At 41.8% G+C, this 18,764-nt stretch overlaps 1 protein-coding gene across 2 annotated transcripts in view; it reads right to left on the reverse strand.

The window, feature by feature from the left end:
* Nucleotides 1–3,024: 3,024 nt before the first annotated feature.
* The window catches only part of MND1 (meiotic nuclear divisions 1), a 68,289-nt gene continuing 52,549 nt past the window's right edge, over nt 3,025–18,764 (reverse strand). Inside the window, exons 7-9 of one of the 2 annotated variants that reach the window (XM_075930076.2) lie at nt 14,896–14,940; nt 7,532–7,693; nt 3,025–6,998 (exon numbers count right to left, since the gene is read on the reverse strand). In XM_075930076.2, coding sequence (XP_075786191.1) covers nt 6,946–6,998; nt 7,532–7,693; nt 14,896–14,940 — 260 coding nt within the window. In that variant the 3' untranslated portion in view covers nt 3,025–6,945. Of the gene's footprint in view, nt 6,999–7,531; nt 7,694–11,494; nt 11,737–14,895; nt 14,941–18,764 lie in introns of those variants that run through there. The other variant, XM_075930077.2, reaches the window with a different exon arrangement.

Consider the following 18,764-nt stretch of genomic DNA (forward strand, 5'->3'; position numbering starts at 1 on the left):
GAAAGAGAAAGGCGCAAGAGTGCCACTTGTCATGGTACAGTCCCATAGACATGAATATTTCAATATATATTATACCCCACTAATCATAACAGCAGATACCTACAGACTGCAAAATACAGAGGCCCATATATCTGTACAAGCTGAGGAAATGTGCTACTCCTGGTATACTTGGTAGTGTTGCTTGTAAAACCCTATATAAAAACTTATAATGCTACAAAATTACCACATAATAATGTAAATACCAAGCAGTGAGTTCACCTCCATTCTTAGAAATACCTGTTGGAAGAGTCTGGGGGCACAACAGTCCATAAGAATATCCCCAGATGATTTCACAGACAACATGGGAAGAAAACATTTTTAGCTGGAGAACACAATGGGAACTACAACTTTTACAGATGTATTCTGTACTTGGCTTTGCATCAGTGTCTGCTCAAATACGGTGTGAAGTAGTAAGTGTAACCTAAGTCTGTATCTCCTTTTGCACTAATTAATTGTCATTGTGCCTTACTTGAAAGGCTGAACACAGCATAATTATTTCAGATGTTTGTAAACATGACTGTAAGCACCGATCAAATAAAATTTGCTTCTTACATGTTAGAACTCAGGGCAGTTTAATTTTAAACCTGATTCACAGTATGGGCTTGACCTGCTGACTTCGCTACAGCAGCTCAAAATATTTACCTTACATGGGCAAAGAAACCGACAGTGCAATTAAAAAAAAAAAAAAAAGAGGAAGACATACACCATGCAGCACTGACAGAACCACAAGGGTGACTGCAGGAAAGAATCTCTTTTTCACTTTCCTTTTACATTACAATGTTTGTTTTAAAAGCCCTAAATATTCTCTTAGAAAATCGCAAGAAATCTTAATTGGAACTCAGGATTGCAACTAGTGACTTGTGCTAATTTGTATTATGAATACAATGAGATATACAGGCAGTCCCCGGGTTACGTACAAGATAGGGACTGTAGGTTTGTTCTTAAGTTGAATCTGTATGTAAGTCGGAACTGGCGTCCAGATTCAGACACTGCTGAAACTGACCGCCAGTTCTGACTTACATACAGAATCAACTTAAGAACCCCAGGCGTCCCCAAGTCAGCTGCTGCTGAAACTGATCAGCAGCTGATTCCAGGAAGCCCGGGGCAGAGCAACTCTGCCTGGGGCTTCCTGTAGTCAGCGCTGGTCAGTTTCAGCAGCGGCTGAATCAGGACGCCTGGGGCAGAGCAGCTGGGGTGCTGCTGGGTTGCTCCAGTAGCGCCGCTCCTCGGTGCTACTGGACCAACCCAGCAGCACCCCATCTGCTCTGCCCCAGGCGTCCTGATTCAGCCGCTGCTGAAACTGACCAGCAGCGGCTGAATCAGGACCTGGGACAGAGCAGCTGGGGTGCTGCCGGGTTGGTCCAGTAGTGCCCAGAGCGGGCGCTGCGAGACCAATCGGCAGCGCCCCAGCTGCTCTGCCCCAGAGTCCAAAACAAAAGCCTGGTCTGCTGGGGGGGGGGCACACTAGCTGCGCGCCCCCCCCCCCCCCCCAGCAGACCAAGGACACGGGGAGCAGAGCCGCAGCGGCAGCGGGGTGCCGCACCTCTGAGGCTTTGCTCTGGCAAAGCCGTAGAGGCGCGGGACCCCGCCGCGGCTGCGGCTTCAGTCTGAGTGCCTGTGGTCTGCTGGGGATAATTTATGTCATCATGTGCCAACAGTGTCCGTCTGCTATGTACATTGGACAAACGTCTCAGACACTTTGCCAAAGAATCAATGCACACAAAATGGATATCAGACAGTATCACAAAGAAAAAACAGTTGCCATTTCAACCAGAAAGGGCATTGTCTCAACGACTTGATTACTTGCATACTGCTTCAAAGGCATTTTAACACCAGACTTGAAAGAGAAACCTCTGAACTGTCATTCATGCTTAAATTTGACACTTTACACTGGGGTCTTAACAAAGATGCTAATTATCTTACCCATTACAAAGACAACTTCCCCAATTATCACCTCTAATATCATTAGGTCACAGACATTTACCTTCCCGTCCCTCATTCCCCCTCTGTTCTGAAATTTGATTTGTCCTTTTCATATGTGTTCATTTTTTTAATTATATCCTTTGGTATATATGGTTGTGACAATTTTCTTCCACTATTTGATCTGAGGAAGTGGGTCTGGCCTACGAAAGCTCATCACCTAATAAACCATCTTGTTAGTCTTTAAAGTGCTACATAGTCCTGTTTTTTGTTTCAGCTAGACTAGACTAACAGGGCTACATCTCTATTACCTCTCTAACAAGAAAGCTTTCCAAATGTGAGCAGAAACGCCTGCAAGCAGTTTGGGGCAAGAGAGAGGTGTTAATTGTCCCTATTCATCTCCACTGGGCTTTGATTCTTATTACTGAAAGGTACTTATATCAGAATCACAGATCACAGAAAATAGTTACTTATACTAAAGAAATGAGCATTTTAGTTTCCTGCATGTGTAATTTTCCCCCTTTATTTTAGGTCTTTGACTAGGGATGTAATAGTGTAGTTGATTAACCAATTAGCAAAAGCTTATAGGCTAATGCTGTAGACTACATGCATTTCCTTTCCCTCTTCCTTGACAGTAAATTTTTTAGCAGGCTTACCAGCTGCCCGGCCTAGTCCTGGCTCATGCCAGGTTCATGACCTACCCCCTCTGCAGCTCTGCATTTAAAGTATATTAGGAGCCAGGCAGGCAGGGAGGCAGCCCAGCTCAGTTTGGCTTGCACTGAGTCCAGGAGCTCTTTACCAGAGGCAGCATCACAGGTTGACAGACAGCTGATCCGCAAGGGAAGCTGGGTTTTACACTGACTCCCCTCAAATCAGCTTCCATCTGGCACTCTGCGCTGCTGCCTCTGATGCAGAGGCAGCAGCACAAAGTGGCAATGGGCTCCCCAGGAGAGGCCAGAGTTCACTGCCTGCTAGCCCTGCCCCTGGGGACTATAGAATATTTAACTAACAGATAAGAATTCCTGAGGTTACTTAACTATTCAATTAACTGATATTTAACATCCCTATCTTTGGCACCCATTGCATTTGCAGCCCACATTTGAGCTTGAGCAAGTTGAACAGTGTGCGTCTTCCCTTCTCTAGCTCACAGCTTTATCTTACTCAATAGTAAGTTACCGGAAGCCTGAGAGCTGTTTCTAACTCAGTGAGGGGTAATCTAGGCTAACAAGTGGCTGCACAAGTGGACCTCCTTCATCTCAATGGATCGTCATAACCAAGACTATTTTCCAGGATAGTATAGTTTTGCTAACTGGGCGTGCAAGCCTAGAATTTGCAGGGGGAATTAGGGAGGTTGAACTATAGCAGCACTTTGGATGCAGAGGGAACGGACAGCTCTCACAGTCAATGTTGTGTGCAATCAACAAGTACTTCACATGCCCTGGCTTTATATGTAGCGCTTTAGTAATACTGAGAGGTGGGGGGGGGACTATGTAGACAGAAACCAGCCAAATCTGGCCATGGCAGCCCTGCGTGTGGGCAACAGTAAACAAAATCTTAGGGGTCACAGGTTGTCCACAACTGCTGTAACTATCTATCCACATTTTATCTATTACAGTACTGCATCTGTGTGAAGCAAAAAAAAGGTATTGCAAACTACTCTGCTAGGAACTTCGCAAGCTTGCAGCACTTCAACAAAGCCTTGCATGCACAGCACACTATAGATGTCCTTGGTATCTTACAGATGCAGCGTAATCTTTTATCTCAAATACACTAAACTGATGCAATCTGTAATGAATCCAATTCCCTCCCCCCAATCCAGACAGGAAACCACGAAGCACTGTGGTTGCATCCGTTCTGCTGGACATCTTCAATTCCTTCTTAAATTTAGAAATTACCCAACAGCACCAAAACTATTTAAAAGGTCCTTTTCTCTGCTACTGTGATAGATTTTATGAGACAGCAGCTTCAGGAGAACAAGTTTCAAGCTATGTGGATGCCCCAAACCTGAAAGGGCACTGTTTGTGTTCACACTAGACTATGGCAAAGAGAAGCAAAGTTAAAAGTCAACATCTTTAAAGGCTATACCCCTCCTCCCATTTTTGTTTTTACTACAGGTTGAACCTCTTAAATTGGGACTCTCTAGTCTGGCATCACAGATGTTGCTGGGACAACCCCGCGCGCGGGAATGCGAGCCAGTCCAGCAAAGGAGAGCCCACCATCAGACTGGTAAGCCCCATTCCTGGAGAGCCCTGGCCAGGCAGGGAAGCTCCATCCTGGAGTGGCCCATCCTGGCACGGCCCCATCCTGGTGCAGCAGCAGTGTGGCAGCCGTGGATCTCTGACCCCGGAGAGCCCCAGCTGGGCGAGGCAGCAGTGGGATTGGCAAGCCCTGACTCTGTGGAGCCTGTCCTGGTGTGGTAGCAGCGGGGCAACCATGGAGCCCCCTCCCAGGGAAGCCCTGGTGGGGTAGCTGCAGAGCCTAGTCCTCAGGAGGCCCCAGGAAGAACAGAAGTGGGGCAGCTGTGGAGCCCTGTCCCCAAGAAGCCTCGGCTGGTGGGACAGAAGCAGGGCCGCGGCAGCTGGGGAGCTCCATCCCCGGAGAGCCCCAGCTGGCTGGCAGTAGTGTGCTGAGCCCAAGCCCTGTAGCAGCAGGGCTGGAGCCTAGGGGCAGTGGGGCTGAAGCACAGCCAGCCAGAGGGAGGGGCAGTATCCTGGGCGGTTGGTAGTGCAGGTCTTCCCCTGGTCCGGAAAATTCCCTCATTCGGGACCAGTCAGGTCCAGAGGTTGCTGGACCAGGGAGGTCCAACCTGTATTGTATCTCCTTTACAGATTCTTTAAAAGCTTCATGGCGTCTCACAATCAAATACTTCTTTTTTAACTGACTTCTTTTAATGACATATTAAATTCAAGAGGGATGCAAGAGTTTGAATGATTCTTTGAAATACACTAACAAGAAGTTCTGTGGCACTTCTTTTGTTTGTTGTTTTTACAAACAGACTAACACTGCTACCCCTTTGAGACTTGAAATACACATATCATCTGATCTAATCTGGATTTTTAAAACTATGTGAAAAAAGCTTACAGTAACAACATACTACACACCATTACTTATTCAGGATTAAGTTAATATTCAAAGAACCTGGCTAAAGATTCTGACTTGCTGGATTCTGACATGTTTGGACACAGCCTAAGATTTCAGTGAGAAGAACAGGCTTGTTTCTAATTGCATACCTGCACAGTGTTTGGTGGACTCTCTGATGGAAAACAACGTACTAAGTTTAAATGATTTTAGTTTTCACAGAAATCAGTGATGAAAACTAAGACTCAAAGAGACAACTGGAAATGAATGGAGACAGTACTTTCATAGTCACATCACTGAGGCTGTGTCTAGACTATCAGTTCTTTCGGAAAAAGATACAGAAATTGCGAACTGCAATTTGCATAGCTTTTCCCGCTTCTTTTTCCGAAAGAGGCTTTTCTGACATTTGGCCCGTCTACACTTTTTCGGAACATTCCTTCTTCCTCGTAAAATGAGGTTTACAGGGATGCCAAAAAACATGACTACTCTTCTGAAAAACATTTCAGAAGAGCAGACGCATTCCTGGGATGCGGCAGAGGTTTTCTGGGATACCTCCAGTATCCTGGAAACAGTGCAGTCTAGACATACCCTGAGTTCTCTGTACTTTCCTTTAACAGTAATTCACAATTTCTAGTTTGTTACATTTGAAAATTTGGTCTTGTGTGTGTGATCTACTTAACAGTTAAGAGATTTTCTTGAGCCAAGATATTTAAGATTGGAATAAATCAGCTGTTACCAAGAACAAGTTTTGATCCAGTTGATAGCTGAAGATTCATGTTCAACTCCAGTAAAATATTCATCAGAATGACAATACAGCTCAGACAAATGAATTACTATATGATATTTAATCTTTAATTTGATCACTTTCACTCTGTTGAAGAAAGTCCAATAATCCTGGAGAGATCTTGTTAATCCCTTTTCACATGTGGCATCTCCAAAGACAAAGCGATTTCATGAATCCCTATCGGTATTCCTATCTTGAAGTTCGGTGCATTAAATTTGCCAATTATGTCCTCTAGGTAAGCTAATGTAGAGAAGAATTCCACATGTAATCTGCAGATCTGTTCTTCTAAGGAGGAACATTCTAATTTTGTCATCCAGTTCAAAGACATGTAACACTTTCCTACATGTTGGCCACCTGACTTCACTGTCAAACACAAGCTGAGTGTGGGCAGATCCCTATCTGTTGACCCAGTATACTAAAACAATGCAGGCTTACTACAAAGGATTTTACAAAATTAACAAACTTAAAAAAAATATTGAAGGCCTCATATTTCAAGTTGCAATTTCTTTGATGACAAAAGTTTGGGATGAGTTTTGCAGCAAACGCTAATTACTGATGATACCACTTTCTTTGTGATACAACCCCACCACACTCTGGCTATGTCTACACTACGAGTTTTGTCGCAAAAATCTATGCAAAAGAAGCACAGATTAGCATTTTTTTCGCGGTTCATTTGCATACTCTCTTCCTATCAGTTTTTGCGCTAGGGGTTTTTGCACAAAAATTCCACTCTGCTTATTTTTGCACAAAAACCCTCAGCACAAAAATGGATTGGAAGAAGTATGCAAATGAAGCACAAGAAAATGCTAATTTGCGCTTCATTTGCATAGGCTCTTGTGGCAAAACTCGTAGTGTAGACGGAGCCTCTCTGAGCAGGGCTGCTCCCCCAGCAGTGCACAACCCCAGATACAAAACCCAGTTAAGGTTTCTCCACTCTAAAGTGAGGATTGTGACCATTTTCTCAACAGCTGGTTGGGTTGGGATTTGCTTACAGAGTAAAAGTTTTTCATTTATTGTACCAGCTTTGACAAATCTCTCAAAACCCAAAAGCTGAGTCACGTAGGCTATGTCTGCGGATTCCTCAAGCTGCAATGCGAAACACTGACTTTCCGTAACTTGTTCTGTCAGCTGGGCCGTGAAGTTTTCTGCAAGGTCATCAATGTGTCAGCAGACAGCACTATTTGAAAGAGAAATATTGTCAGTGCTATGACTGCTTGTTCGCTAATTACAGTGCTACATATGTCTTTTGCTGCTGCAAGTAGTAGGGTCTCGTCAATGATGTGTAGTGGCTTGTCTGCATATTACAATCAGCATGGTCACAACAGAAGATGAGGCACAACTGCTTCTTTAGACATGCCTGGGGCTATATTTTGCTGCTTTTGTTTGTCTTATTTCTAGGGGGTGGGGAAGTACTTTTTTAAAAAAAAACACAAATCCCAGATGCTTGGTTTCCAAATATCCCTGGGCTCATTTATTAAAATTTCCAAACAAATAAAATTATGTCTGTAGGGACTTTCCACAGTATTACAAAAACACAAAGTCCCTAAACACAATGCAACTACCATCACATTCTCTACTGTTCTTCCTTTTCTGTTTTACTTTTTTTAAATTGTTTCTCCTGATCCATGTTGGCTACATGTAGGCTAAGTACTTGATAGTCTCATTTCATTAGAATAAGAAGACATACCTGTGACTCCCTCAGCCCCCTACCTGGTAATGGCACCACTGCTAGCTTTGGAATCCTCTCTGCTATTTGTTCCAGCAGGGGACCTTCAGCAGAGACATCCTGCTGGAGTAAACATTGAGCAGTAAGTCTCTGTGCTCTCCTCTTCTGCAGGGGGCTCTCTGTGGAAAGGCTCCCAACTTTGGGGGCTGCAGCAGGAAAAACAAATCAATGACTTCTAAGCCTAGTTTAATAGTTTCTTAATCGGAAAAGAAACAAAAATTCAAATGTCAGTTTTTGTCCTTAGATACTCCTGGCTCTGACCTGAGCCCTCTATGATTCTGAAGGGAGCCATGGCTCTCAGTTTGGGAGGCACTGCTTCAAAACACACAGGCCTTTTGAGCCACTGTTCACATGGCACATACGTGCTCTTAATTGGAATTATGCCAAATAACTCAGACACCACAGTTAGGGTCAGCAGCAGCAAAGAACAGTTTTACTTTCATTTTTGGCATTTCTCCATTAAGGATGTGGCCTTTCAGATAAATTCAATAAACAGCAGATAAGAAAAAATAGCTTTGAATTTGCCAGTGTCCCACAGCACAATCCAAATTCCAAGAAAAAGGAGAACCACTCAAAACCCTGTAGACACAAACTGGGTTAACACTTTGTTTTAATATAATTTAGAAATGCTCAATCGCATGATGGTTACGGGCCTCTAATATAATATACCCAACCGTAGTCAGAGCAATTGCAACTCCATTTAAATAAACTGGTCTAGCTTATACCAAGACTGCCTGTTAATTACACGGGGCCAAATTCAAACTGTTACATACTAATTACATTAATAATAAAACTTTAGAGCTAATGGAGACTAGGGATTAAGAGAGTCGTCAACTACCTGATAAGCCTAGGCAGCACATGGGTGGGTGGGTGGGGGTCACTCTAGGGCACTGTTTTGTGCTCCAAAAAGAGGAGCAAATGTCAACTGTGCTTTCTCTATTTTCTATCGAAGACGCAACTGGAAGATGAATGACACCTTATTATTTGTGCACTTGGCAGGAAGGATATATTAAAGGATATCCAAAAATCTACATCTGCTCCTGGAATTTTCAAACAACTGCACTCATGCACATGTGGACACCTATTTTGGCACCTCACTTTGCACCTGATATATCCTGCAATAATTGCAAAGTCCACCGCTTTCACTGCATCGCCCCATTAACCATCATGTTTGCAGAAGCAAATAGAGGGACCCTCGCACCCACCGTTGCTTCACTTAAGTACTGCACTGGGTTTATTACATCATAGATGGGGGTCTCTCACAGTGCTGCAGTACCATAAATGGCTATGGGAGAAAGAGAGAGAGAAAGGAGGGGAAAAAAGCGTCTTATACACCCCAAGGTCCAGGAATCAAGAATCAAGGGCCCATAAGCAACCAGTGGGATGCATGGAGTTAACAGAGACAAATTCTCAGTTCAACTGCACATTTGGAGGATCTGGAAGAGGCAGACAGAGGATCTGTGCCCTAACCACATCACCATCACCCTGGAGTCCCTTCCCATGAGAATCTTTCAGAGTTCTGGGGACTACCATATGGATCAGACAAGTCTCCCACTCTAAGCTGTAATAAGCATTTCTCAGTGGTATCATTACACAGGAGTAATGTAATAACCACTCTGGGAAAGGCTGCACAAATAAGTCAACTAGCTAGGTCTCTGACATTGGAGTTTCCATATCTCCTGTATCAGTGACTACATACACAGTCTCCTTAGGCCAGGCTATGCTCAGCCATCAAAGTCACCCACAGGAAGAGAAAAAAAGTTCCAATCCAATTAGTACATATATCCTTGGCAATGTTTATCATATGGTCTTAGACAAAACTGCCCAATACCTAGGAACAGTGTTCCTTGTAAGCTGTGAACTTGCGCAGCCACTCAGGAGAGATTCTGATTAGCAGTGCACCCACATCTATATATTTTTTCTTCTACTGGTGGTTCCTATTCACAAATGCCTCTGCACAAATGAAAAAAAGTATTCTGCACACTGATAGTAAAATTCTGCACATAACTTCATTTTTCCAATAGAACTCTTGCCAACATTAGCAATTTAATCAAGGCAGAGACAGACAGGGAATGTTGGCCAAATTCTCACAGTTTGCTTGTAGCAGACAAAACCTAATTTCTGAAAACCTGGCTCATGATTTATGCGGCAAACTCCCAATAATCTCCAAGAGTTAAATTGTGGTGCTACCCATCAGGGTGTCAGTTCAATCAGAGAGATCTTTCAGTACCTTGAAACTGAGATACATACATCTGGTAGCATCTAGCTCCAGAAGTCAGTAACAACGTGAAATACTATTTTGGCTTGCTGCATTCTGCATATTGCCTTAAAGTACTGGATGCTATTGCTAAGGGGGCTAGGTGTGGAAGATCATGAGGGTCTGAGAGAGAGAGAGAGAGAGAGATTTTTCCAGATGACTCCCACACGCTGATCAAACAAAACCTCCAAAGTGAGTTACTATAGAGACATTCAGGTTTACCAGTAACACCCGAATGCACTCTCAGAAAAAGAAAGGGTGAAAGAGGAAAGTAAACAAGGACACAGATGCGACAGTTCATTGGAAGTTATCTTAACAGCATGGACACTTGTTAAATGTAGGGGAAGAAGACGTAGGTAAGGCCTGAATTTAAGTCCATGTAGACATCTCCTGCAAGAACAAACAGAAGTGCTAATAATTTATTAGTCTGTCAAAGCAAAAATTATGACACTTGTGACAAAAGCCATCCAAATGGCATATACAGAAGCATATGGTTCATAAAGTCTTCTTACGTGTTGGCAAGGAGACAGGACCCAGGGCAACTACACAAAATAGAAGTGTAGGGGTTCACTAATAGGGTCACAAGCTGTCAGCCTCCACCCCAAAACCACAACTTCACCTCCAACATTTATAATAATGTTAATATAGAAAAGGTCTTTTTTAATTTATAAGGGGAGTCACACAGAGGCTTGCTGTGTGACAGGAATCACCCATTCAAAAGTTTTAGGACCACTGCATTATGGAAACACATGATGAGTAGCACCTCTGACTGTCTGGGATCAGTCCTTTCTCGTGGCCACACAATGATACATCCAGTGGACCATCACCAAGCTCATGTAGTATATTGTATGACATATGTCCTGCTTCCTCTTAGGGTCTTTTCAATTGACTGTACTTGTTGCTTTTCAGGAAGCAAGTCCTCTATCCAATCTTCTTGTGTCAAGGTCTAGTCACTGTTCCTTAAGCAGCCTACCCTACTTGACTTCCCACCATCAGCTCTTGAACACTACACCCCCAGGATGATTAACAGTTTTAGTCATTATTTCTTATGATGAAATGATCCAGATCAACTTGTCTACTCTCTGCGACTTAATTATCCTTATTCACATTTCAGAGTTTGTGACTCATGCACATGGCTAGGTAGACATGTATTGGTTGATTAGGATGGTTCGTCCTCATTCAGATCAGTGGAATCCTCCTTCCTTCAAAGTCCTCTAATGTTATTCCCATTCCACAGACTCTTCAGCAGTATTGAACTGCTAAACATGCCTAGATGAAAATTACTTGGAGATTTTGGTTTCCCTGTGATTGGACTGCTTCTTATGACAATCAACTAGATGCATGAAGACCAGGACCTTATGACAACTTCCCTAATACAATCTTCTCTGATAGTTGGGTTCTCTCACCCTGGCACTGGGTAATTTAGAGTTCAGGAAGTGAAGGGGGCGTAGGGTTGCCAGATTGTTTCAACAAAAATACTGGGCACACTTGACATTACATCACAATCAACACTACATCTTATTTAGAAAATACCGGACATTTATATTTTCTCATTTATATTTTTTCAATTTGTATTTTTTCAGAAAATTTATATTTTTTCAGAAAGCTCAAATACTGGACTGTCCAGTTCAAAACCAAACACCTAGCAACTGTAGGGAAACGGGGGTGAAGAAAACAAAAGTTGACAATGTATTTTTTACATTTTATTAACATTAATGAAAAGTGCAACTAATACAAGGGGATTTTTGATTTTGTTTTGAAAAGCAATGCAGACAAATGTCAACTGAGCACTATAAATAAGCTATGTACACGTGTCAGTAATACATCAATCAATATAGTCAAAGTCTTCTGGAATCCCAAAACTTTTGTCAATTCTGTTCTCTTCAAATCCAAACTTCCGTTTGGCCCAAGATTTTATTGAAAATATATTATCTGTGAACAGAGTGGGAAAAAAAAAGTTTCAGTTCACAAGCAGAAGGGTGGCACTAGATTCAGGAGTAACTGAGCACTGCTACAAATGCTAATGAGGCAAATGGGTTTGGTAAAAATATGTGAATAAGTAAAATTCAGCTCAGAATAAGTTCTTAGTCACTATTATGTCCTGAATTATAAATTCTGCAGCTATTTTATTTTGTATAGTTAAAATATTACTTAAAAGATTAGGAAAATTGGGCTCGTGCAGTTGTTACTTTGAGGACGGCTGCTTTTTAAGATTTGATTACAGAAATGTGAAAAGGTGTGCACTTCCTTAAAAAGCAATTCCTGTCTGATTCTTTTCATCCAAGAAACATCAGCAATATCAAATCTGGTGTTCCCATACTTGTACCTAAGAACCTGCTGAATGCCCAATAGAATGCACATTTTCTGTGAGTGCTCTCAGTTTAAAGTTGTTAACGAAGTGTTAATCAGTGAAGTCAAATAGATATAACAAAACCAAACTGAAATGTGCATGAGTCATCAGATGAAGAATTTTTCTCCTCTCAATTACCCAGCCATCTTTTGCTTCTGATCAGGTCATCATTTTACCTGATCTCCAGTCATTTTAGGGCTGGTGTGCACTAGAAAACCTAGCATTTGTAACTGATTCAATTGCTTGGAACTCATGTAAAGGTAAACAGTTCAGTAAATCTATATCGAATCATGTTAATCTTTGCAAGTTTTGCCATGCATCTGCAATGCACTGTTCTAAAATGTTAGACTTGCAATGCCATGAGGGCTGTGTCTTAACAGTTTCCAATACAGACTCAAGAAGCAGTATATTGTGGGTGACTTTTAAATGACCACCAGTACACTGGAGAGCACTGGTCAAAGGACTAGTTTAGTTAATGGCTCTTTAAAAAGTCATTTTGAATACATCCTCCCCACTATTCAACGGTTAAATAAGATAACCAGGATGAAGCTGAACATGATTTGCTCTGCTCCATACTTGACTGCTAAGTTTTGGTCTGTTGTTTCATCTAGCTTGACAGAAGACAACTGTGAACAAATATGGTAAAATACTGCAATCTAGAAAATGCATATATTGTTATAAAGTATCAAATAACGGCACAAGACCAAGGTTTTTTAAGTAAACTCCTTGAGGCAAAATTACTTCTTTAGTAAATGTATTTTAACTATGAAATAAAATGGGGATAATACTATATAAGGTAATTTTAGAATTAGTGCTAAATTGCTCACTGCTAGTCATAATTATTTACAAAGTAAGACATTTCTTCCCTTTTGGGGTTGCACAATATGAATTTAGTCTGAAAAATTTGGGAAAAATAAAAAAGTGTACTTAAATACCCAAGTTTTGTAAATTTTGTTGTATTAGATTATTATATTTTATCATAATTATTCAGTATGCTTTGATTATATTGTACATTACATCTTCAATATAAAAATGATTTGATTATTATGCTAATCTCTAATTGTACAATTGTATTGGTTAAGAAGAATTATCTATCAAGCTACTCTATACTATCTTTTAAGTCAAGTTTTACCAACAGATGTTTGATTATACAATTGTTATTAAGCACATATATGCCACAACAATTAACAAGTTTTACAGATGATAGCAAACAGAAGTCTTGATAACACGCAATACCCATACAGAAATTATCTTTAAAATTGAAACACTTTTTTCTGTTTCACAATAATTCTGTTCAAAAGACTGGATATAAACAATAAGTATTAGTCATTAAATAGTCTTTTCTAGAAAGTATGGAATGCAAATTATTGCCTACTATTGCTCTGTTTCTAGAAAAGACTGGGCTATTCAACTCCTATTGCAGCATATAGGGATACATTCTGAATAATTGTAAGAGACCAAACACAGTATCCCCATAATTAAAACTTTGAAAAGAAAACACAAATTGTTTGTTCTACTAACGGGTAATATCAGCAAATTATCAGCAGAGCAAAAGGGAAGGGAACATAATGAGTAAAATATTTTCATAAGCACATAATGCAAATAATCTTCTTCAAAACTCTAACAGTATATAGATTACATCTATAACACTGATCAAATGAACTGCTCTAAGCAAGAATTACTTTATCACTCTACCTCGGGGTGGGCAAAAGGGCCTCCGTGGGCCGAATCCAGCCTGCCAAGCGGGTTGATCTGGCCTGCGGAGTTCCTGCTGTTTCCCCACCCCCAGTTAGGGACTGGGGGAAGCTCACGAAATTTCCTCCACCCTGCCCCTGCCCTGCAAGGAGCGCACAGCGCTTCAAAGCGCCACGTGGTCATGGCAGGGTGGGAGGAGGATTTGTGCACTCCCCTGTTCCCAGGCCATTCAGGGCGTGGAGAGCACGCAAAGTTTCCTCTGCACTGCCCCCACCCTGCTAAGAGCACGTGGCACTTAGAAGCGCCACACACTCCTGGCTGGGCAGGAGGAGACTTTGCACGTTTCCCCACCCCCAAGCCCTGATTGGCCTCGGGACAGAAGAGGGAGCATGCAAAGTTTCCTCCCAGCACCAGGGGCATAGGCACCTATGGGGAATCTCTGGGAGGGGGCAAAGGCGCTCCTCCACCCCCAGACTAATCATGGTCTGTGGGTAGGGAAGCAGGAAAGTATCCTGGCCCCACCCCTTCCACTTGAGGCCCCGCCCCTTCTGATGCAGCCTGGGGCCACTTCAAAAATTTCTGAAGTGGACTCCGGAAAAAAATTATTGCCCACCCCTGCTCTACATACATATTAGAATCTGTACGAAGACTAAAGACAAAGTATCTCTATATGGAACTGGGATTTTCCGTGCAGCTTAAAAATTATGCCAATGCCAACTATATCACTAACATTAAGGGACCCCTGCTATTGAAATTTCCTGATATCAGCTGTGGAAATTAATTCCAGACTGAAATCTTGCAGTCTAAGTTTTTAAAGGAAAGGTAGTCTTGCTGTGCATTTTGGGGGGAAAAATTACGCCATTAGATTTTGAGTTATGTAAGTACATTTCTAGGGAGGTTATTTCCCTGCACTTCTAGAAGCTTACCGGAAAATTATATACAATTTAAAAGCCCTATAGGTCACCAAGAAAAACTATGAGTTGAGCTCTGCTATACTCAAGCACCATAATTAGAAATCTTGTTGAGCATTGTAAATGCATACCCACCTGTCCATCTGTTAGCTGCTTCCTTGGCAACTTTGTTTGCTTGACCTGAAAGAGAAGAAAATCCATGTACACACAAGGCACAGTCACATAATTTAACAAGTTCAAGGCAGTGAAATTATGTTTACACTGACACAATTCCTATGAACCCACTGACCATAATGAAAATATTCACCGGGGGTCTAGTTTCTCCAAAACTAGGTTAATGAAAAACCATTAACAAAGGACCAAAAAAGATACCATTTGAAGTACCATAACTATTTTTAAGAATGTATTTCAAAAAGAAAATAATTCTGGTTTCGCCTGCTTGGTGCCCCCCATCCCCCCCACCCCCCCGAAACCTGATTGTGCCTCTTACCCCCTTTGCTGGGGAAGGGTCACACCTAGGGTTGCCAACTCTGCCATTGCTGAATATGGCGTTCGGTCTGTCCAGTCAGAGAGTGCTGGCAACTTAGCCACAGCTGAAGGCAGCGGCAGAGCCCCAGGCTGATGACAGGACCAGGAGCAACAGTGCAGCCTATAGACCCACTGAATCCCAGGAACAGTGGGTGGCAGAACCCGAGAGAGGCTGCTCAAACATCGGGACTCCAGTATGATGGGATCTGGGACTGGCCCCTGGGCATGGGCAAGCCGGGAGGAAATCCTGGTGGTGGTACAGCGCCCCTGCATCCCTACTTTGCACTCCTATGGCTAGCAATGATAATGGGCTGTGAGAGAAATCCAGTGTATATCATGTGCCTTAGAAGAGAGAACCAGAAAGGTTCTCAGGACTCCATCACAGATAGTAAGGATCCCTTTGATGAGACACTGAGGCTGTGTCTACACTGGGCCACTTATTCCGGAAAATCAGCCGCTTTTCCGGAATAAGCTGCGAGCTGTCTACACTGGCCCTTGAATTTCCGGAAAAGCAACGACGCTCTACTGTACAAAATCAGCTGCTATTCTGGAAAAACTATTCTGCTCCCGCTTGGGCATAAGTCCTTATTCCAGAACACTGTTCTGGAAAAGGGCCAGTGTAGACAGCCCAGTAGTCTTTTCCGGAAAAGCGCGTCTACATTGGCCACAGACGCTTTTCCGGAAAAAGGGCTTTTCCGGAAAAGCAGTCTGCCAATGTAGACGCTCCTTTTCCGGAAAAACTGAAAACGGAATAGTATTCCGTTTTAAGCAGTTCCGGAAATTCATGCCAGTGTAGACACAGCCTGATAGAATAATGTTCTGGATAACAAATACAAAAATAGAGTTTAAATTCCTTTTTGAAAAGCCATTTCCACTGCAAGTAGCTTTACAAGAGTTTCTATAACACAAACCAATTTCTAAAAAAAACCCTTAAACAACAAATAGTCTAGTAGCACCTTAAAGACTAACAAAACATGTAGATGGTATCATGAGCTTTTGTGGGACAACCCACTTCTTCAGTTACATCTTTTTGTCCTCCCTGTCATAAATGCTGCATCAGCCTGGAAACTTATCAGGATCATTATATTTGTCATGCTTATATTTTCCTTGATCATTTCCAGTCAGCCTTGCTAGTGCCTGCATGACAATATTTACAATGATCAGCACGAAGTACAAAGTTTGTCTCACGGGGTGCTGAGAATGAATATGAGATAAAGTGTCCATGGTCATCAATTCTACTGTAGGCACATTTTAATTATCTTGCAAAAGAAAGTTAGCACACGGTAGGTTGAATAATGAGAACCAACCTTATGTGCTGCAGTCAGTAATGTGAAGAATGTTTAGATCATAGATAAACATAATGATGAAAGCTTTGAATTCTTTAAAGATGACCTAAAAATGAAAAAGAAAATGGCCCTGTGCCCTTTTTGCTTCTTTATGATGTATGAGGGCAAAGAGAAGGTATTTATTTGATTTCCGTTTTTTATATTGGAAATTCAGGTCATGTCTGTCCTGAGAGACCCTGGACTCTGCACTGGCATTTGCTCCGATAATTTTCCATTGTTGCTACCACTGGTTCAGCAGCTCCATCGATGGAAATGCTAGCACTTACAATGTACTGGCAGCATCAGCATTTTGTGCACCGGATGGCCTAACCTTGGCTCATAGCTGGTCTACAAAATAAGAGCTTATGTAGTCTAGGATAAAGCGTGCAGCCTTTAAAATGTATTATGCTAACTAAAATGTTTTAGTTAGCATGTTTTAAAACTCTAATATAGATAGGGAAAGATGTATCTGACTCTAGGGCTTACCTACACTCACTTGTGTACACTAAAAATATATACAACTTGCCCAGCTAACACTTGGGTTTTTTATCCTAGCTTAAACAAAAGCATATTATATAGACTCGCTGTGAGCAGGGTTAGGCTAGGGAGCACTTCAAATGATGGGACATACTCAGCAAATAGAGCCTAAATAGAAACTTAGATATTTAATTACTATTTATTCAATACTGAGACAAAGTACATTTATCTGATTTAAAAAAAAGTCACATCACACCTGCTCAATTTAATTTGAATATTAACATTTGATAGACATTCTTGGTTTGTCATATATGAGCAATCAGAGATTTTTATTGTTTTAATAATATCACCAGAATCATTTCATGGGTACACTAAAGAACTTCACTATGTAATAAGGTAACACGCTGTTAAATGGAGAGATCTGATGATTATATTGCTGTTTTACTATAGCAAGTGTTTCTCTAAACAAAATGTCACTGTGATAATTATTGTTTTGTCTCTAATATTTACATAGCAAGGATATGCAACTTGATAAAATTTTCTAAATAAAAAGTTAAATTTTAAAAAAAGTTGGTAACACCCTGGAGCCTTGCCTTTGTTAGCATTCTCTCTGCTGGAGCCGAAACACTGGCAGGCAAAGCCTAGTGATTAGTCCTTAATTTGAAATGAAAGGAGTGGAACTCAAGTAACATTTATTTGTTTGTTTTTTAACTTTTATAACTGATGCAGCAAGCCAAGAGATGCCTGGGTTGTGAACTGCCAAGTGCAAGTGTGCTGGCAAAAATTAAGCACTGCTTCTGATTGTAGAAGTATAGAAATGACATCACAAAAGCTGAAAAGTGAAAGTTTAACAATTAAGATGAGAAAGGATTTTTACCCACACTTTCAAACTTTGTTTTCCTAAGGTCTATTCAATGAGCGAGTAACATTGTTTAGAAAATTAATCTTTGTCAAAGATTAAATAGCCTACCCTTTCAGTTAAGATGTGTGAATATGCATGCTCCAAAACATCCAGTAGGTCCATCTTGCAAAAGCAGAGTTGACAATGACATCCCTGATACTTTTACAGTTAAAAAACAAACAACAACAACAACAACATAGATCTTAAAAAAAAAACCTTTAGGCTCTCCTTAGACATAAAGCAACAAAAAGACACACAAGACAAATTTTTTATTTAAAATCCGTCACAGGCCATCTCTAGTGGTTTATTGTAGAAAGTGGCAAAATGTTCAAAAGTTGGTCTGCAAAAGTAATGTATCTAGGCCCAGCAGTGTTATCAATAAATAAACTAGCCAATTAGCCCGTCATAAGACAGGATTTTCAGGTCTCTCCTCCACATCGGTCTTCTCTCCTGAGCCTCCGGTCTCTCGCTCTGTTCGTCTCTCTCCTCCTCCTACTGCCTCCCCCCCCCACGTTCTCCTCCGCTTCCTGCCTCTCTCTTTCTCTTCTTCTCTCCCTCCTGCCTCTCACTCGGGGGACCACGGAGCCCAAACAGCTGTTTGGGCTCCACACTCCCCATGCTGCATGGGGAGCATGGAGCCTAAACAATCGCTTGCGCCACTTGCTCCCACGTGGCGGCCTGGCTGAGTGGCGCAGAAGTCAGCCGAGCCCCACGGCGGGAGGCGAAGGGGAGCTAAATTTACAAAATAAGTAGCAGCTGGTGACTATGTAAGC

This window comes from Pelodiscus sinensis, chromosome 4, assembly GCF_052426305.1.
Source record: "Pelodiscus sinensis isolate ZL-2025 chromosome 4, ASM5242630v1, whole genome shotgun sequence".
NCBI lineage: Eukaryota > Metazoa > Chordata > Testudines > Trionychidae > Pelodiscus > Pelodiscus sinensis.